General features: G+C 40.3%; 1 protein-coding gene across 1 annotated transcript in view; it reads right to left on the bottom strand.

Annotated features, from left to right (window-relative positions):
- vwa8 (von Willebrand factor A domain containing 8) overlaps window positions 1–22,004 on the bottom strand; it is a 54,119-nt gene that overhangs the window by 13,842 nt on the left and 18,273 nt on the right. The window contains exons 23-40 of the mRNA XM_088315590.1: window positions 21,590–21,665; window positions 21,263–21,398; window positions 19,633–19,752; window positions 19,360–19,565; window positions 17,589–17,740; window positions 15,802–15,910; window positions 15,352–15,490; window positions 14,481–14,668; window positions 11,096–11,215; window positions 10,949–11,013; window positions 10,732–10,857; window positions 9,119–9,231; window positions 8,125–8,276; window positions 7,841–8,045; window positions 7,684–7,765; window positions 5,261–5,465; window positions 742–850; window positions 45–201 (exon numbers count right to left, since the gene is read on the bottom strand). Coding sequence (XP_088171716.1) covers window positions 45–201; window positions 742–850; window positions 5,261–5,465; window positions 7,684–7,765; window positions 7,841–8,045; window positions 8,125–8,276; window positions 9,119–9,231; window positions 10,732–10,857; window positions 10,949–11,013; window positions 11,096–11,215; window positions 14,481–14,668; window positions 15,352–15,490; window positions 15,802–15,910; window positions 17,589–17,740; window positions 19,360–19,565; window positions 19,633–19,752; window positions 21,263–21,398; window positions 21,590–21,665 — 2,460 coding nt within the window. The remainder of the gene's footprint in view (window positions 1–44; window positions 202–741; window positions 851–5,260; window positions 5,466–7,683; window positions 7,766–7,840; window positions 8,046–8,124; window positions 8,277–9,118; window positions 9,232–10,731; window positions 10,858–10,948; window positions 11,014–11,095; window positions 11,216–14,480; window positions 14,669–15,351; window positions 15,491–15,801; window positions 15,911–17,588; window positions 17,741–19,359; window positions 19,566–19,632; window positions 19,753–21,262; window positions 21,399–21,589; window positions 21,666–22,004) is intronic.

Raw genomic sequence — 22,004 nt, 5'->3', positions numbered from 1 at the left:
TGTGCACCTCTGCTTTTGAGTATTATTCCAATGCAACCACCCACCTGTCTTTGAAAGCTTTTTCAGCCATTTCTCGCGCAGCTCTGCGAACCTCCTCTGGGACGGCGTCCTTCTCTGCCTGGGAAACCTGGAACACCTTGTGTCCCGCATCCAAGCGATACGGGCCCCCTTTCCCACCCAGCCCTGCAGTGTCTCGACCTCCTGTAGGGAAACATCACAAAAGAACATCAGGCTGAGACCTTTATTTTGCACTGTAATGGAGTTAATGCACATTCAGCTCAAAATTAAGCATTTGGCATTTAACCAACTTTTCTTAATAAATTTGGGGCTGCACATTGATTTTAATTCTGGAATTTGGTTTTGGATTGCAATCCCAGCACATCGTCTAAGAGAAATTTGCATTTTGGAGCTGTGCTTGCATGGGTTTTTCTCAGGGTGCTCCGGCTGCTGGTCCATTGAAGACTAAATAGCGGTGTGAATTTGAGCGTGAGTGTATGTTTGTCGTGCCGGCAGCCGAGCATTCCATAGTGTACTTTGTCGCACTGTGATAGGCTGCAGCTCAATTGCAGTGCTTATGATGAAAAGTGACATTGTAGAAAATATTAACAATTATTTTTCATATTCATTTGTATGCATCATCATTAGTATAATATAAACATCAATACAGCGTTAGCAGTAGCTGCGTGTGTGTGTGTGTGTGTGTCCGTGTGTGAAGGGTGTCTTTGTGTGTGAGGCCATCACCTGTTCCACCTGCCCACTGGTTACCGCCCACATGAGGTGCATTATTAGCGTCCACCTTGCCGTGCTTGGGGGCAGAGACATCCAAGCCACTGTCCCTCTGGATGGTAATCTGAAAGAAAGAAAACAGGAAAATACATCTGAATCAAAAATCCAGTCAAAGATTAAGAAGCAGAGTTTTAAACCACCACAATGCCTTACACTGAGCATATTGTAGATTTTAAGAAGCCAAAAGACGCACAAAACGTTCCGCACAATACTCACTTCTTTTACACAGAGATGCCGCAAACAACGGAAATTCTACATTAATTGATGCCCCCTACAAGAAATGTTTAGAATTGCTTATGGATGTTACAACATGACGGCAAAGCACTATTTTTGTTTAAATTAAACTTCTTAACTCACTTCTAAATAGTTACTTGACACTAAGACACCCAAAGTTGGCATCAAAGTAATACCAGTATGGCTTTGACCTGAGAACAAAAACAGCAAAATGGTGATTCCCCCCCGACCCCCCCCCCAAGAATAACACGATATGCTCTTCAAATAATCAGTGAGAAGGTGAATTTGCCAAAGGCGGTGATTGCCTCAGACTGGCGGACCCATCCGTCAGCGGTGGACTGCCCGGACGAATTGTGGGACACTTTTTCAAAACAACGGATTGACGAATGACGAAAAGTGGGTTTTCATCTGTCACTGTAATCATAACTGGCTCGCCACGTACGTCAGTGACGGCCACTGGCCGACGCCCATTTTTCTGAGCGGACCAACAGATTTCTGACAGATTAACCGACAAGATTTAACTGATGGACAGACAATTGCAATTCAGTTCATCTCGAAAAAAATGTCCACCTCTGCATTTTGCATTTAAACTTCACACCAAGCCCCTACTCAACTCCCTGTGTTGTGCAATTCCCGTACATAAAGGCATCATGTGAGTTTTTATCTTGACTGTTTGCTAGGCTTGTCACGATACGCGACTTATCATGACATAGCAGCCACTTACTATCGCTTTCAAAATACCGCGCCTTTAACGAATCCCCCGTGAGACTCAGTATCAACGCAGTATCAGAAGAGCTCGCTATATTTAGCACAGATTAGCCGGCCCAGTCGCTATGTATCAGAACGAGATTATGCAGACGGAGGAGATTATATGAATAGGCACGTTTTATTGACCTTTATTTCTCATTGTAACTCTTGCACTTTTGAATATCCATTATTGCAATCCTACTGTGAATATTTGAATTTATTTGAATGGGGTGCAGTGGCATTTCACATTGGGAGTCACAAAGTTCTACACACAAATGCATTCTATACTTAGTGAGATTCACAATTAGAATGGTAAAGTGCACAAATAGTCTACTAATTCTTCCAAGATTTTTTTAAAGAACTGATTAGCAACTTATTGCGGCATTGCAGAGACGCGTATACTCACGTTGCATGTCATGTTGGATTAAACTTCATTCATCTCCAGTTTGGCAAAAAAAAGAGAAATTGACAAACCAAAAAAATAATTTTTCCTGGCGAATTTCTAATTACATATCTTCAGCTTGTCGAGCACGGCAGAGTGAACTTGGAAAATGTGTTTAGATTTTTCTTTGGTCTTTTTTTGTGTCACAATACCACACAAGGGTACCAGGGATGGCAAAGAGAAAATGTGATAGTAACCATAGAATAGCGAATGAAATTGACTGCAAGGAAGAAGGGATGTGGATGCTCACTACAATACAATAAATTAGGAACGCAAAATTCGTAGCAAGTGCTTGTGAATGCTTGCAAAGCTGACTCTGAACAGAATTCCTGTGCAAATTGTTGAACCTGTAACTGAAGCTCACTTTAAGTGATAGACTCACGTGTTGTGCATTCAGAGGGGGCTGTTTCCCTCTCAACAGGTGTCACAGATGTGCCTCATCTCCATCATATGATCTGTCTGTTGCCATGTCCATGTACAGTATGTGAGTGATGCATGAACATGAGCTTTGCTGCACACATGCCTGCCTTGATGCACAGGAATGCTTCGCAGTTGGCTTGACGCCGCTGTTACGAACGCGATTATGATCACCTGACACACACACACACAGATCATCAGACTTGCCTCAATCAACCCGCCCCACCTGTCAAGAGTCGAGTCTGGTTCATCCATTTGAGGGCGCCCCTGATTCCTAATGTAAGCATGGAGCGTCAATGGGCTTACGGGAAAAGGGGGTGACTAATGCGATCCTTTTGGGTTTAGGGAACACGTGCGTCATTGGAACATATATGTCACATGAGGTCACATGAATTTGTTTACCACAATCATTAGTTTCTCTCCATGGTGAAAATGGCACCTAATGATTGGATTGCAAAGTCCTGTATTTTCCCCTTATCTCATTCATTGCCATTGACGGATATAGAAGCCAAAAAGTACATTCATTTTACCTGGGCTATATTTACCAGTGAATGAGTTAATTATCATCGTAGATTTGATTTTGCCCCCCTCTTTTATTAGGCACCTCTTAGGGTGCTTAGATGTCACATTTTCTGCTGCGATTAGTTTTACATTTTTTAATCCTTTTTTCTGTAACAGTCAATTAAGGTTGCATGATGGTCTGAGAGGATTTAGCATCGCTCCAAAATTGAAATATTTTTCCGAGCAGAGTGTGACGTGAAGTGAGGGGTGTAAACGATGTGGTGAGAAGTATATAAAGAGTTGTTATTCACATACAGTAAAGCCAATGTCGTTTGACAGGAGCCAACAGTAAGCACAGCGGCTGTCTTGTTTGCAGTAGACGTGCGGGGTGTGCCGCCATCAAAGAATAAGTGACCATTGAGGAATGTCTGCTTGTGTTACAGGTGTGCTTTTTTTGGGGGGTGCACTTGATATTTATTTAACCTCATGGGCACTTTTACTGAGGCATGAATATTTTCTGAAAACCTACTGTCTCACAAAATAATAATTGTGAGAGAACCAAGCTTTTTTTTCTTTCATTGCTGACCTACAATTTGGATTTCTACAGCAGTCACCTGAGGCATTAAACTTTGCTAATTTAAAGGTATTTGAATTAGTTCTTATTTTCTCCAGCAGCCTGTTCAGACTTGTTATTCCTCATTCTTTTTTTTGCATATGACTTTTTAACTTTGTTTTCCAGAGTATCGCTTTAAGGCATTCAACATTATTTCTCGAGGAAGTCACTTCGTTCATGTTTACGAACTTTTACAATTATGACAGCAGTTTGTTTAGGTCTCAATTAGATTAATTGTTCTTGTAACTTGCTGTTTTAATTCCGACCTATTCAGGGATCAAGTTTTGTTATCCCTGGGTACTTTATTATGTATGTTTATTTCCCATTTGATTTCTACAGCGACCCATTTATTCACCAAACTTAATTATTTCTCAGTTGCTTAAATTTGATGATGTTTACTTCATATTGATGTACTTTCATGTTAATTTCAACAGCAGCCCATTTAGGCATCAAACTTCCTTCTTTCTCAGGTGCTTCACTTTGTTCTTTTTGCTTCCTATTTCTATTTGAGCAGCAGCTCATTGAGTTATCACATTTTGTTATTCCCCAGGTTGGTCGCTTTGTTCTCTAATTTGCTATTTGATTTTTACAGTAGCCTGTTTGGGCATCAAATTTATTTTTCAGATGCTTTGTTGTTCACAGTACAGCCGACGCCCGCATGTTCACAGTTCGACACCCACAGATTTGCATATTATTCACATAAAGTACATACAAATATGTCCACATTTGCACTTCTGGTTGGACGCTTAGTGCATTGCATTATCTGTACAGTATACCTGACTCTCCTGCACAATGACAATAAAGTAGACTAATCACTAAATATAACCACGGGAGCATAAAATATGCTCGAAACAATCATGCCCATCTGTTTTCAGACATTCAGACAGTGTTGCGTGCATGTGGAAGTTGACATTTATCTGAAGAATGTGTCTGTCTGTGCTCTGCAATGTGGGTGCTGACAAATGCCGCCTCAGTCTACAGATCAATATAGCAAGGGTCATAGCTCTTGCATCATCACTACAAAGCCCTCCCATTCATTAGGCCCACAAGCGAATACATTTTGTGGGGGATGGGAACAATCCAAATCAGGAAATTTCCTGCGTCAATCTTTTGAGACTCTATTCTAAGCGCTATATATAGCAGGCATGTTGAGAAAATAACACTGCCACCTAGTGGAAATAAGTGACAATGCAGGATACCTGCTGTTGTGATGACAGTGGTAACCAGTGGGGAAGAGAGGACAGTATTACCCAAAATTAGTGTGTCAAGCATAAATACTCTTTGCTCAAAATATGACAATTAAAAAAAAATCCTCCAAATGATTACTTGCGTAAGAGTATTTATTGAAAATAAATACTCAAGTACTGAGTAAGTGGTGAATAATTACTGATGAATTTGCACACTAATAGAAAATAGGAATGTGCAAATTCAGATAGTGACTAACAATATCCCTTTAACTGAAACAATAATAACAATGACAGATAATTTTATTGTATAGTACATATGCCATTGTATTTTACCTGCACAGGTCTGCCGTCTTCAGAGCCAATCATGTTCCTCCACTCCATCAGCGATCGCTGCAACGTATCCAATCCTGTTTCCCAGAGTCGCACGTGACCGCCCATATCCACCGTAACCACGCCGCCAGTGTTAAGTGGCGCCATGAGGACATCCGTCTCTGACATCTTGGACAGCCAATTAGTGTAAGGTGACACGGACATTGACCTGAAGCACATGACAGTGGCAAGGCATTGTGATTTGTACATATATTATATAATGTGCACTATGTCCTACAATCACAAATGTTAGTAATAGTGATGCACTGATACCACATTTTACAGACCGACTATGGGGACAAGTACTTACATTTGAGTACCAATAACAAATGTTGATACTTGATAATTCATTCACAAAGAAGTGATTGTTCTACGGTTACACTGCTCTTAAATATCAGTCCTCGGAGTTCTTATCACACTGTACACGAAAACTGTTAATTATTTTACTGTTAGCTCATTCACTGCTATTGACGGGTATAGAAGTCAAAACATTCATTACGGGAAATGAATTAAACCGGAAGCCAAGCAGTTGAGGGTGCTATTTCCTTTTTTAATGCATATATTAGGCGCGCCGCACTACAAGGCGTGAGCTCTCGCACCAGGTGCCTCGAGCTGAGCTCGCGCTAGGTGCCTCGCGCTAGCTAGCTCAGCTCGCGCTAGCAAACTCAGCTCGCAGTAGCTCGCACTAGCTCAACTTGCACTAGCTCAGCTTCCTAGCTGATGCCAGCTCACCCGGACTCAATCCCTTTAAGGATCATTGCCAGAGGTATCACCCCAAGTCAATGACTGATGTCCTAAAACTATTAGGAAGCACTGCCAATAACACTGACTCTAACCACTAAGAGGTGTCATGGCAATTCGTCTACTAGACAACCCTGCCCTTTTGTCCAGCTTTCTTCTACACCATCACCCAAACACCATAGTCACATTATGTATAAGTCACAGTCAATTTGAAGCATAGATGACTCAGACTTTGTCCAGCAGGGTGTGCTAACATGCACTCCAAACAGCCCAATGAGTAAAAGAGTTGATGGTCGAGAGCAGGGCTCTCAAACCCGCGGCCCGCGGGATGATAGTTTGCGGCCCCCGCCTTATTATGAAAGTTTAATGTTCGTGCGGCCCGTAAATTTGATATGACTGCCAGTCTGTAGTTATAAAGCTTTAATTACAGTGTAATTAAAGCTTTATAACTACAGAAGTAGGCCTACTCATCCCAGAACTATGGTTTATGCTTAGGATCGCTGCTATTTGACAAGATTTTGATTTGATTGACAGGAGACCCATGCGCGAACAGGATGTGCAGTCTGACGGAGCTTTGCATCAGCACTAGCACAGACGGGACTAATTATAAAATGTAGGATTACCTGGTCACAGTGGATAAAATTCAACCGCGGATCATTGTTAGGCACATCTTCAGCTTTAAAGCGAGGGTAGGATTGTAATTTTTTTTCGATGTTTTAGTAGGGGTTTGATTGATGAATGTTCCACTCATGTTCAGGACAATTCATGTTCAGAAGAAGATTAAAGAACTGTTAATACAGACATTTGACTCATTATTATTATTATTATTTATTACTGATTAATGTTCTTATTAATTCCTTATTTATTTTCTTATTAATTCCTTATTTATTTTTAAATCTTATTTTGTGTTAAAAAATAAAAATAAAGACATTTGAGAAGATTAGATTTTTTTTATTTTTTTCTTGCGGAAAACCTGATGCGGCCCAGCCTCACCCAGAGTCTGCCTCTCGTGGCCCCCAGGTAAATATAGTTGGTCGAGAGTGATTCTCAGTCCGTATAATGGGCTAATGGGCGCGTCGCTCTACAAGGCGCCTTGTTTGTTTTGGGGAGAATTTGGAACTTTAAAGTGCGCCCTATGGTCCGGAAAATACGGTATGTATCAAAAGCATATTGTCTTCTTTCAATAAATTGCTTTATCTTAAATAGATATGGTAATGGTATGTATTGGTCTAATTAGGAAATTATTACCCCCCCTCCCAAAAAAAAAAATCACACAAATTACATCTTTGAACTTTAAAAATAATATAAAATTTGCATTTGACACAGTGTTGACTTGTAATTGTCGACCCAATTTTGACAGTAGATAAAACTGTAGATTTACGTAGAATCCAAAATTATCGCCCTCTTTAATCCACCCTTCAGGAAAAAAGTATGTTTCTAATATTAGGGACACCGTTGCCATTTTTGCTGGTCTCTTTTTGTCCATAGTTAATGGCGGCGTCGGAAAAGTCACTAACTAAAGCAACAACTAGTCGTAGGCAGCACTGCAGATACACTTGATCGCTACCTTGCCTGAATTACACTGGTCCATACGCCCGGAAAAATGGTGTCAGAACAATCACGACTGAGTTATATGTCCTACTTACCTTGGGACGGGAATATATTTGACTTTCTTAGAGTTAAGATCAGTCACTTCCAGGTAGGCTGCTGTCATTGGAGGGGTGACATCTGCGGGCAAAAGAGGAAGTTGTTACATTGGCATGTAAGGCACTGTCATGCAAAAACAGCGGCAACACTAATAACCTTTTGGGTAGATCTCCTTCAGGGGCACCTTGCTCGGTGGAAGGGCCCGGACCACCTGATTGGCTGACAGCAGACTCACACAATTGCTGTGTTTGGCCGCAGTAGTCCGTAGGCCACCTCGGAGGAACATGTGGGCACCACCGTTGCCGCTCTTCATCTCTGATAGGTCGACTGTCCTCTTAAAGCTGTACACCTCATTGGGAGACTGGAGCAGACATTAAAGATCACACTAAAAGATGCTCATTGATATTAGTTGAGAAATTTTTCATGTGTTTCATGGTCACCATGAGTTCTGGAAAGCCCACAATGACTCGAGCATAGGTGCTTGTGTCAGCCATGACACGGTTCGGGGAGACAATCTTTTGGCTCAAGGCGGAGCTGAGATTCTCGTTGGGAAGCTGATCACATGACAGCATCTGGGGTACGGACACATTATCTGACAGAGCAGAAGATGGGAAATGTAAGTTAGCAATGTGCGCTTTGAGCTTACTGTGTCTCAGTTATTTTCTTATGAGAAATATATGCTTTTGATACATGGGGTGCGAAACAATTCAATGACGGTTAAATTTGAAAATGGAAAGATTCTAATCAGTTCAACTCAATGGGATTACGATTTGATTCAATAGGATATCGATACGGTTCAGTTCGAGAGTGTGTGATGCAATGACTCATTTTACAAACATTTGAATGGATTTTTCTGCACTGTAAACGTGCCATTTCTTTCCAAGACATATCTCTCCCAGAAAATGACGATTCAAATACGCATCTCGATATATTTCCAAGTGGAACAATACAAAAATACGTTAAATCAAAACTAATTTCTAGTTTCAGTTTTTTTTGTTACACCCATAAAATTTAACCTTTATATTTTGTAAAAAAATAAAAAATAAATCAAAAATAGTATTTATGATTTTAGACAATTACCCCAGACTCCTCTCAATCAAACTAAGAAAAAAGTTTCAATGGCGCTTCCGACATTACAATGACAACCCAACCCATACACGCTGTTTGAAATTTTGTTCTGGTAACAACGAGTAGCAGCAGCAACACAAATCCTCAACGTTTGTGTTGTGGAGAGATGAGCAAAGAGGTTTTGTCAAGGCTGTTCAAGTCTAATAGCCTGTCTGACTGCTGTTATTGTCAACGGCCTTGACAACACACCTGCGCAAAGAGGCAGAGCGCGGCATGGATAGACACACAAAAGTCTCTTAAAGCTTCTTTTATTTCATTGCAGCAGACCAGATGTGTTTAAAAAAAAAAAAAAAAAAAAAAACGTACCTGCGCTGGTGGCCCCATGGCCTGAGTTTACAGCGTCCTCGCTGATGCTGTGCAGCTGACACACGCCTGAGTCTTCCGCCCCCATGTGCATGGGTTTGGTCAGCAGGAACTTCCTGTTTAAGGTTTTTGGCAAAGGGAGACAGACATTGAAATGGCTTTTTTGTATAAATAAATAAATGCTGTACAGTAGGGCTGGGACGATACGCTTTTGTCACAACCTGATACGGATCCTGATACTTAGGTGGCGCTCCGATACGTATTGTATCACTTAAATATTAGAAAGTATTAACCTTAAAATAGGTATAAAAAGACAGAGGTGTGTGTTCTCAAAGTTTTAACTTAAGTGCCATTTGACATTTATTACAGTGTCACGATTGAAAAGTGCATAACCGTTTCTGACACTCAGGAGTGAAAGATGGGAAAAAAACCAACCTCCAATCACAGAGTTAAACATGGTAATGAAAGTATTGATACACCCTAAACGAATCGATACATGTATTGGCACAATACAGCCCTACTATACAGGGAGCCCCATTTATTCCATGGGATATGTACCGTGCTCACCCACAACACCACCACGTGTATAATTTCGCCCTTCCCATGTGCTTTCAACTCATTTTAACTTAGCAAAATTCATTTAAGCTCTTTATTTAACTAATTGCAAGCATAACATATAAAGAATGTATGTATTGGAGTGTTCATGCATATGCCTTTAAGAGGTGGGTCCTGGTGGAGTGACATGAGTCTGCGAGTGTCTGGCTATGGTGTGGCTGAGAGCAGCCTAAACTTTAATTTAACACAATGTGTCGGGCAGACAGTCTTGAGACTCAACTATTTTTTTTTATCAATATTTATATGATATTTTCCCCCTAATGTAAGCATTATGGATAGAAAAAGTTGTACAAATAAGGAATTATTAGATTGCTAAATCGGACAACTTCAGTGTGATTTTGGTAGAAAAAAAAACTATCCGGTGTGCTTTACCACTAATGTATGATTCATTTCAATTCAGACTGACGTGACAACTTTACAAAAATTCTTTAAGTAAGTTAATTAAAAAACACTTTCCATGGACGTTAATGGGGATTGACTGGAATTAATGTGAACTACCAGGAATAAAAATAAGATCAGCCTCATGGCCAATCATGGCTCAGCTTCAGAAAACAGGTGAACCATGATTGGTCGTTATCTGGGCCCTGAGCAACTGTGATTTCATTTTCAGTCGACAGACGTGACCAAACAGCCATACCCTGAGAAAACATGTGGATTTTTCTGTATAACTCATATTCCACAAATACAATAACAATCAGAACGCCATGTTTAGACTAGTTAAGGCACATTAAACACATTTTTGCAAATATTTTGGGGGTTAACTTCCCCTTTAAGAACCAAATTTCATGCAATCAAATGAGTATATTTGAGACAGTGACAATGCTAGATTTCTTCGAAAATGTCACCACAACTTCTATCAAATGGCTTAAATTAATCGGGCAACTATTGTTTGTGCTATGTACTTTTTAGCATGTATTCTAAAGATTACAAAAGGAATTAAGGACCAATCCAATGCGACTTTACATAAAAATAACCTGAAAATTGAAACAAAGTCTCCATACTTGTTGGTGTTGCTCTCCAACAGCATCCAGCGGTCCTCCGCCACCAGGAAGACAGACTTGAGGTTGATGGGCAGGGAGATGGTGTGTACCTGGCCCTCCAGCACATCAAGCACCTCCAGCTGGTTGCTAGAGTGGCAAACAAACACCTAGTTCAGCATCTACAAAAATTAGGGATAGCAGACTTGAATGTGTTGCATGGCAAAGGGTATCATCCAACCCGTCTTCCTTGTAGAAAAGCAACCAGTTCTTGTGGGCGAAGTCACGGCACATTCTATACTCTCCCTAAAAAAATACAAAACAAAACAAAAAAAAAGATATTTGGGCACCTTTTAAAATAATGGATGATTTGTGACTTAGCACTAACCTGTGGTTCTTTACTGCTCCACCAATTGGAAGCCTTGCTGAGGGGCTGCTCGCTGTCTGATGACAGCATCAGTCTCCGCACTCCGCCCGTGGTCATGTCCACGTGTAGCACCGTGTTACTCTGATTGAGGAAAGGGAAAGGACATTTAGATACACTGTTGCTGCATAAAAGCATATTTAAATTCAATATAAATAGACAAGAAAATCATTTTATATCCAGTCGCCCACTTTTATAATAAAGAGAAAAAAGTCATTTTAACAAGTGAATTGCAAAATTACCACACACACGTAGCAGCCACTGCCTTTCTCTGTAATAGGGATATTAAAAAAATACACAACATTCATCTTCATGAAAAAAATGAAAAGATTACAGAAAGCTATAGTAATTGCATTTTTAAAGCTAACTTTATGAACTACTATGAATTTATGGACCTACAGTGTAGGTCCTACACTGTATGACGGACATTCTGTAGTGCTCGTTGGGTAATATTTCATTTTCCCTGCAGAGGGCGCTCAATAGTTTGTGGATCAGAGGGTACTGTGTCTTTGGTAACAGAGTTCAGGTGACAGTATTTAGAAACACATCATGTTTTCATGTATTTTTCATTGATTTCAGATTACAATTGTGTGTGTGTGGGGGGGGGGCACGTGTGCGGTAAAGCTGCTTCATGGCCTTGATCTGCGACCCACTAGGTTTCATCGTCATCTTAAGTTGGTTTTGATGAGGGGAACCACAGGGAAACAGACATGACACAAATGGTTTCCTCATTGCCTCGACATTCCTAACATACACGAATGGCGACTATTTTGTAATGGTGAACCCTATTTCCTGACAATGAACACGTACTGTCTAGTATTGCCTTGGTATAGCACCTGCGGATACACATCTCTCCATCTATCTCCTGAAAGCTCTTTCCTCTTCTGACCAGATGTTAAATAATTTAACAAATAAGAAAATACAACCATTTTCAACTCTTTCCAAGATTTGAAACTAACCCAGATAAATGCAGACTCTAGGTCAGTGGTGTTAGACTCGAGGCCTGGGGGCCCGATCTGGCCCGCGACAACATTTTATGTGGCCCGCAAACGGCAATTCAAGTGCATCGATTTCAAAACTGGCTTTCCATCATAGTTGTGAGTATGTGATAATATAAGGTGATCATAAATTTATATGGGTTCACATAACGGTCTTCTGAGGGAAACCAGAACTACGATGGGTCCGTGCACAAAAAGAGTTTGACACCCCTGTTCTAGATAAAGCTACGTGGTGGTCCTCGACAAAAATCACCAGATACGCAAAGCACTTGGATTAACCATAAAATAATGTTGTAATTAGCTTGTTTACAAAATGCTAATTTTATACCTTTAAAGTGCTTAGCTATTATATTTGTCACTACCAGGGCTATTATTGATTATTAGTCAGCAGTCATCAGGATCCCAGTAAGGACTCCAAAACGCTTTGTGCATACAGTATGTTTGCGATCTGAAGGCCCGTGACCCGTGAGTTAACTTTATTTTGTCTGCACCTCTTCATTTCTCGACAGCCGCACTTTGATTCATCGCAGCTGTATTTTTAGAATCACCCCCATTTGCCTAACATGCAGCAGCTGTAGAAACGCTGTGGGTGAATAAAGAACTAACATGCAATGCATTTGTCTCACAGTCAGAGAGATCTTATCACAAGTTATGGCTCTCGATTCTGAGAAATTGGACATATATAGAGTGTAAAGAGTCTAGCGGAGTTCATAGTGGTGTCATGTCATCGTGTTCATCTTTCTGTGTTTGGAGGAACCCCAGTTAGGATCCTCCAGCTGAAATTACCACCTTATACTAACGATGAAGATGACGGGAGCATGCTGTCATGCCGGCAAAACTCTAAAACTTCCTTCTGACTTTCAGTTTTAAGTCTTAAGTCTGTGAAAATTGTTAGTTATAAGACCAGCATTAGACTTTATCTCTAAAACTCCGGCTTCATCTCTGACCACGGCCGTTACGCTAAGGCCATCTCTAAAACTAAGCCTATATCTCTAATCCAAACGTTCTTTCAGAAAGACTTAACCCATATCTTTAAGACTCAGGGCTTTATTTCACAGATCTACGCTGAGTAGAGCCACCAAATTTTTAGGTGGACATGTCAAAAGAATGCTTGCCAGTCAAATTCCCAAGTGGGCGAACCAAGACTTACACTGGCATGAAAATCGAAACGTGTCAGCTCAGCGCGGATGCTTCCTACACCAGTCCTTTTCAAATAGGGGAGAAGAGCCCCTGGTGGGGTGTGTGTGACCCCAAAGAATATGGTTTGATTTTTTTGCCATATTAGAATAAAGTGTAATCGCACATCCACGACAGTAGGTGGCAGTGACGCTCATTTAATATATATTTTTTTAATTTCAAGCAAAATGGAAGCGGATTTTCAAATGTGTTCTGTTACAGATTTAAAAACAACGTAAATAGAGTTATTATTTGTTGTAAGTTGATCTATATTTTGTTTTTCCTTTTTTGTTTTCTTTAATGTTAAGGATACAAGGGGTGGGAATCTATGAATCACAATTCCGACAATTTTATTCAGATTCAGAGGCCTACAATTTGAATTCGTTACAATACATGAATGTCTCTTATAGTCCACGTAAAACACTGGTAGCTTTTTGAAAAAAAATGCAGAACTCAAGAAATATCAAGGATTTATATTTCACACTGTCTTTTTTTAAAGTAGCAAGGCAACCTGGTTTACAATAGTGAGCCAACACAAATTCAAAAATGTGCCAATGGCAACGTTTGCTGTAACTTCTCAAAAGATTTACAAAAACATATTTAAACGGAATCTGCTTTAGTGGAGTTTAGCTTGTTCCGCCATCTTGTCACCTTTCACCCTCAAATTCACACCTCTGACGTACAAACACATGAAAGTACTATTTATGTGGGCCGACAACAGTGCCTTTTATTTTATTTTTATTTTAGATTAAAATTCATATATCAGTTATTAATACCTTTGAATCCATGTAAAATCTTTTTAACGTGACAAACCATGTGTCCAACAAATTATTAGCGTTCCCACCCCTAAAGGATACGATATTATACACGGGTGAATTATAACTATTTTATAGACAAATAATACCATTTAAAAGGGGGTGCAAAATGTTTTCTACTGCTTGTGGAACACCTACAATGCTTTCGTCTCCCTGGGGGGGGTGAGTGGGCCTAACTGAATATACTCAAGAAGGACAGTCCTACACACGAGCTATGGGACTCATAGCTGCTCAATTAAGATATTATTTCTATGACAAAGACCAAACAACATCTATTTTATCGGGGTAAAAACATCTTGTTCTTGAGGTTATTACCCAAGACTAATGACCAAAATCACAAACACGGATTTGTTTGCCAACCTGTTGTTCGTGCAGAACCACCTGCCCATCCAAAGGATTCCCGAGCGGGGCGACAGTGGCAAAGGGCTGCCAGACACCACTGATGGTCCTTGGGAAGATGTCGTAAAGTTCCACGCATTGAATGGCGTCTCCGCGCTCCTTCATGGAGTAAAGCGTCACCGGGTTACATGCGGCCACATACAGAGTGTCTGCAAAGCAAACAGGATGCATCAGATGCTATGAATCAGCTCCTGTGTGATTACACAAACGCTTCGGATTTTCACGTTTTCTCCTCAATTTTAGGGAGAAATGTGACTTCCTGGAGAGCTATCATGCTGTGATGCTTTGTTCTGAGAAAGCATGTCGCGTCCTTTGATTTTGGCACAGCGGATGTCTAAAAATAGCCACAGGGAAGTCAGATCGGAGCATGAATCAGTGCGGCAATGAACTACAAATGATGGAATGGAGCTGTCCCAACTTTGACTTTAAATGTAACAATGTTTTTTTTTTTGTTTGTTTTTTTATTGGGGGGATAGGGTGGTTACGAAAACTTTTAGGGATACTGATAGCTCTTGAGGACAGATCAGATTGCTGACTATAGAGCAAGTCATTCAGATAATATTCCTTGGTTGAGGATTTGAAAAACGAAGAATTCTAGTCTCCTAATCTGTGGAGTAATGCAATTTTGCGATAATTACAAAGAGCTGTTATTTTTTTAACTTCAATATAGGACCACACTAAACTTCACTCCTTGTTTACTTTCATTTGCCTGTTTAGTCAATAAAGTAGTCGGGCGAATTAATACCACTCCGTGCTAGCGGCTTCTCAGTATTGTGATAAGGCATGAAAAAACAGAATAAAAACGCTTTAAAAAGGTAGCATAGTATAATACCATCTTTGGTGGTGACATCGCAAATGATGTTGACTTCATTCATGGGAATCTGCCAGTGGGCTTTTTCCTCGCTGAAACTCAATGCACGGCTCTCCTGCCTGTTACAAGGATAGGCCTGAATACGCAGGTAGACTGGGCCCTGGAAAGGTGAAACACACTGTTAGCACAGGCGGCAACTTTTGTGTTATTCTTGAACTGTTGAATAGTTTGTATCCAAATACTGCGGCCTGAGGTTTGTGATACAAAACAAACACCAACACAGAGTGTCACTGCCCATGTCCTGAGCAGCTCGGCTCCACATACACAAAGAGCGTGGAGTGTATAAATGCTTGCCTCCTGTTTCTCCTCACACTCTGGGCTCTGCTTCCACAAGAGAGGCATGCGGCCAGCTACAGCGCACACTGGCTGACGGTATGACGAGAGCCATATGGAAAAAGAGACATTATTTACCTTGACGTCAATGTGACGCGTCTCAGAAGGACACAGTAGTTTGCGTCGGGCATTGCCTTGTTGATTTATCGTCCAGAATCCCGACATCTTGGCTTCCGGCAGGGGCAACCTAGGGTAAAAGTTCAAACTGTGACCTGAACAATTCGGTGTTGTGTCTGACAAATTTCAAGTAGTGATGAACCATAACAGTCAAAGGTTTGGACATATTTCCTCAGGCTTTTGGGTCAAAACGTTTGATTTGTACTGTGAACATATTTAAATAAATGGATTAACTGTGAACCACTGGCATCGGTAACTATGGCTCTACTTTCTCATATGCAAGCGCATTATAGTAAATAATATATATATATATGTGTGGGGGGGAGTGCGTGTGTGCATAAGTAGTTGAAGTAGTTGCCGAACCCAACACACTGAGTGACGAATTTTCTTATTTTTTGCATTTTCTTGTTGTATTCTTATGAGGAGAATTAATTACAGATCATTATTTCTGAAGTGACAAATCAAATTATCTGATAACCCTTGCACAACATGTCATACAATTGAAGAAGGAAAATACTTGTTTCTGCCCCGTTTAGTCCAGATATATTTTTTTTAATAAATGTTATCAGTTCAAAATAAAACCACAGGACGACAAAGAAACAAATATTTTCCTTTATTTAAGAGTCAAAATTTTACATTCGTAGTCAATGTATTGTAAAGGCTTGAGGTACTATCATTTCAACAGCTTGATTCGTGCAGAGACCTTGTTGACGCCTCAAACAAGTTTAGTGCTATTTGACAGACAGCCAAAACAGAGTTCAAGTCATACCAAATACAGTATATTTTAAAAATCTAACATTTCATCAAGTTTTACTGCAGAAACATATACATTTCTACAGTTGGGGATCATAATGTGGAGAAATAAATAACCAAGTACAGTATAAATACCGGTAGTTGTTTTTTTGTTATTTAGAATCCAATGTGCACACCAAAGGATAGCGGTTGTACAGATTATTCGACCTCACAATCTTGAGTGTGACATTGACTAATTACTAATACTGTTTTAGTGGAGGAGGAAGAGCCGCTTGCCACCTCACATTAGTGTGCTGAATGAAATTAGTCTGTCGCTAAAATTGACAAGTAAAGGGGGAAAAAAATCAGGCTGTAGCAGAATTTTGAGCATCTTTTCGGCACAATCAAAGCAGGAAATGCTTCCACCGCACTCTGTGAGATTCGTGATTCTTTACACCTATCCATCTATCATTACGGTCACATTTGTGCTGGAGAAATACTGCAACAATGCACCATGCAGAACTTGCTACAGTGTTGGGCCCAGAAAGAGACCATGTTTCTCCATTTGGGAAGTTGGACAAACATTAACTGGCTGCTCGAGCAGTAAATACACCAAGCAAAAGATTTCTTTCTCTGGAAAAAAAATATTCTACAGAATGTATGATGACCAAGTAAGACATTACATTATATCATCTATCCATTCATTATCATAATCCACTTATGCTCTTAAGGGTCATATTATATTTTAAATTATGCTATGTATGTAACTACATGAAAAGTTTTATGTTAATTAAGCTCCTCTTTTGAAATGTACTTGTCGTTGACCACAACATGATGTACACTTGCATAATGTGATGAGATCCACTACAAAGATATCAATGCTTAGTCTGGAGTGACACAAAAAGAGTAATATATGTGCAGTGGTTTAAATTGACACTCAATGTCCACTCTAGCATGGAACCTTTTCGCAAGTGTACATAATGTCGTGGCCAGCGAGCGCGTTCCCGTTGCCTTACTCCTTGGCCAGCTGAACAGAGCTGGGCTTGGCTCCGATGGGGATGCCGTGCTTGTGCAGTGCCTCGATTAGGACGTCGCGTGTGTCTTTGTTGTATGAGTCGAAGTCAAAGACGTTCCGCACCACGTTAGCCAGACCCTCGTTGGGGAATTTCTATTAGGATGGAGATGTAGGAAGACAGGACAAAATAGAGATATGACTACCAAAAGTTTTGCCTTCACACATATAACAAAGCTGAGTAGCAGTTTGCATTGTGAGTTGTTCCCAATCATTTTAACGTGCAGCTAAATAAGGAAATCACATAGGAACAAAACAATGCAAAACCAAATCTAAAATATCGTTCTTCCTCAAATTGTGTTTGAGACATGCTTCTAGTGCTGTTTTGATTTTTTACAATTGAGCAATGACTGTGTTTATGAATCAAAATAATCACGTCTGCGGACCAAAGTCTTTTTTTTTAATAAAAATTACACTGGTGGGACAACTCTGCTTGGAGGGGTCAATAATTGAACCATAGCTAACATCTGTATTTATTTACAGTGGTGTGCCTCGATATAGTGGATGCTCAATCAATTATGGATGAGAGCATAGAAGCAACGCATACATTGACTTGGGGGCGGTCTACAAAGATGCCAAACAGTGAAGTGGTAATTAAAGCCAGCCAAACGATTGTGAGTCTGATGCCGCTTGTGAGTTATGACAAAACAGCAAGGCCTGTGGGGAAATCAGGGGAAAAAAAGGCTTCAGCCCTTTTGCACTGAATTATTGATCCCCCTTGCTCCTCTGGTACTTTCGAAGGTCTCTCGAGTTGAAATAAAGTGCATTATTTACGCTTCCTGAGCACGAGCAGACAAGCTGATGTAGGGAAAATAAGCATTTCTAGAATGATGCACATGGTATAGGCAGAGCTCAAGACTACAACCAAAATAGTCGCATAGGTGACCTATATTTTAGAGTGCACAAGTACGAATTTCATCTGGTCGCATCGTTTTAATGATCCCACGATTTTATTTAACCTATTATTGGGAAGTTGTACAACTTTTCAACTGAATGTCTTTGTATGAAGAGTAAATAATACATTTAAAAATAATTTGGTACTTATTTGGTGTCCAAGTAACAATCGTTACACAAATTGGTAGACAAGAATTCAACAATCTCCTGCAAACAAAGGGCTGGGTGAACTCTTTTTTTTTTTGTGTGTATAGCAAACAAGCAGGAAGGTTTGATTTAAAGCATGTCGCATTTTTAACTGGTTTTGCACAGTTTTGGGCTCACATCACACTCCTGAACCATGATTTCTGAGAACAACCCATATACGTTCAGTCCATTCCAACTGACGAAGACCAGTGATAACATCACCTCTGTCCCCGACATACAGGGCTGGAAACTGCCACCAACTTGCTTGCAAATGTTATTCGGTGTTGGTAAAAACTGAATCCGGTCAAACTAGCGTGAGTACATGTTTTAATACTACTCTCGGTATAGGGGAGGAAAAAAAACACACATATGGTGCCAGTCATTATGGAGGGGACTGTACAGCCATCCATTACATCAGAGGTGTCAAACTAATTTTTGTGGACGAGCCACATTGTAGTTATGGTTTCCCTCAGAGGGCCGTTGACTGTGAACCCGTATAAATGTATCATCTTAAGTTATCACATACACACAACAAATTGATGGAAAGCCAGTTTTGTAGGAGCAGAGCAAAAAGGTCATGTAAATCTTTAAAATGATGAATCAGAACCAAGGCTGTTTTTGGGGGGTCTTCCTACCTGGAGATGCTTGACAATATTGACCACCTCGCGTGTAGAGTACGGGTAAGCGATGGTGCCCTGGTCAGCCATGGATCGAAGCTCTCCGAAGGCAGCAACCAGCTTCTCCAGAGTTGTGTCAGGGACGCTGGGACCGTATTGCTTCAGCATAGCGAGCTCAGCCTGGGGTTTGGGGTTGTCGACGGCATGGCAACTAAAGATGTCGCCTATGAAGACATGCATGCATATTGAGTACCATAACAGTGTAGGATGGCAATGTGCACATGTGCTTACCAAGAGCTCCAAAAAAGTCGTTGCCCAGGAAAGGAAAGCCTGGTCGGTTAGCCAGCACCATCATTCTGAAGTCTGGGTGCATGGCAATGGTGTTAGACCTCCCCTTGGCTTCAAGTGGATCTAAGGATCGGAGACAAAACAACCAGCAGAATTTACTGTATTTTCTCCTATCTTGGCCAGGGTTCTTTATTAACTTGTGATGCCTATTAAGGGTCAAGGCCTTTAGTTGTACACATAATTTTGGAATCATATAACACAAAGTTACTGCTTTATATATGATGAAAAGAAAAATGACTCAGGTAGAACATAAACATAGACGCACATGACATTATGGAGCGGGCCTATTAAAAACCTAATCATGATTCAAGATTAATTTGCGAAACTTTGTGTTTTGGTATCTGCTAATATTTTGATCAGCACTAGAGTTCAAGTAGCCGCTGCAGTTAATGCATTAATATCAGTTTGTGAACTAAAAAATAACCTCTATGTATAAACTAGGCTTGAATGATTATTTACATTTGTAATAGAATCGCGATTTGACAAAACGTGACTGCTCATCGGTTGTGATTTAAACGGTCATTGGAGCGGAGCGGAAGACAACAGACGACTTGTCAGTGACATCATAACCGTAATTAAAGTCAGCCGCAGAAGTTGCTCGTGATTTTCGGTGAGTTTTCCGTCTCGAGACCTTGAAGCAAGAATCTAAAATGCTTGATCTTTTTTGCCTCACAATTTAAAAAAAATAAAAATAACTGACAGCGTATGTACGCGCACGTGGCAGTCAATTCACTTTCTCCACATTTTATGTTTCAGCCGAATGCCAAAATTGAATATTTTTTTCTCCCCTCAAAACTCCATACGCAACACACCACATAATGACTATGTGAAAAGTTTTTCTGTTTTTCTTTTTTGCAAAATGATTACAAATAAAAAAAAAAAACAAGAAACGACATGCCACCAAGCTCAAAATTGAACTTAGGTTTATCACATTTCCACTGATCAGAGGTTCCTACATCTTAATTGGAATCCACCTGTCAGTTGAGTGGACATGATTTGGAAAGGTACACACCTGCCAATATAAGGTCCCACAGGTGATCATGTATGTAAGAACACAAACCAAGCATGAAGTCAAACAAATTGTAGACCGGACAGAATTGTCTCAAGGCACAAATCTGGGGAAGGGTATAGCAAAAAAAATTGCTGCTTTGAGGGTTCCAATGAGCACAATGGCCTTCATCATCCGTAAATGGAAGAAGTTCCGAACCAACAGCACTTTTCTTTGAGCTGACTGCCCATCTCAACTGAGTAATCGTGGGAGAAGGGCTTTAGTCAGGGAGGTGACGAAGAACCAAAGGCATTCATATTATTGATTTACTAGCCTTAATCTGAATTTGTAATAGATGTGCTATTGTTTATTGTAAACAAGATTAATTAATTGCTTGTTTAATATAAAAATATCAAATCACAATTGCATTTTTGAGGAATTTTTTTTTTTTTCAAAAATCATTCGGCCCAAAAATATATATTTAAGTGGACGATGCTCTTTAAGAATCAGATTCTAAAGATAATCACACTCTTCTCCAACAGTGTTGAACACACCCAGCGTGTGACATGTATTTGGCGTACCCACCCGAGATAATTCTGCGTCCGTCAGCCAGTATCATCTCTCCGCTCTCCACCAGGGTTTTCAGGATGCAGGTGACGTTCGTGGGAGCTTTGTCAGCCTCGTCAATCACCAAAATGTGTCCCATCTTCACGGCCTTGACCTGCACGCACATATCAGAGCCACTTAACTCTACTTAAATTTACTGCAATTGACGGCTAAGGGCGTCAAAGATCCCTTTTTTTTTATGTATTTATTTTTACTCGGCTAGTAGTGAATGAGTTAAACATTCTGAAAAGTCAATAGTACATCAAGCATATCAGATTGGAAAAATAAGAGTCCTCAGCAACTGACCAGTGGCGAATCCTCATACGTGATGATACCATCTCGGACTGAAGGCTGCAGCGTCAGTGTCTGCACCGTTGTATCCCTGCAGTGGCCACATGCACAATATATATATCATGATGTTTTCATTTCTCCAGCACCATTGGGATAGGTATGACTGTTATTATTGATTTTTCATGGAAGCCCAACAGTGGAACATGTGTGATCGTGAACATATGTGAGCTAAGTTGTGGTGGCCTTGTCAGAACCGGTACTGGCTTTGTATATGTGATGTGTTTTCACAAAATCAGGCTTATGTCTGTAAAAATGAAAATTAAGGTATTAATGTACAACATATTCTAATTCCACACTTAATTCCCTTTAAAATTAAATAAAATGGGTGGAAGCACCTAAAGAAATGACAAAGTTGGAGAGAAATAGTATT

The sequence above is a fragment of the Idiotropiscis lumnitzeri genome, chromosome 14, assembly GCF_059441095.1.
Source record: "Idiotropiscis lumnitzeri isolate Australia: NSW breed Sydney's pygmy pipehorse chromosome 14, RoL_Ilum_1.0, whole genome shotgun sequence".
NCBI lineage: Eukaryota > Metazoa > Chordata > Actinopteri > Syngnathiformes > Syngnathidae > Idiotropiscis > Idiotropiscis lumnitzeri.
This window is presented reverse-complemented; position numbering and strand designations above follow the sequence as displayed.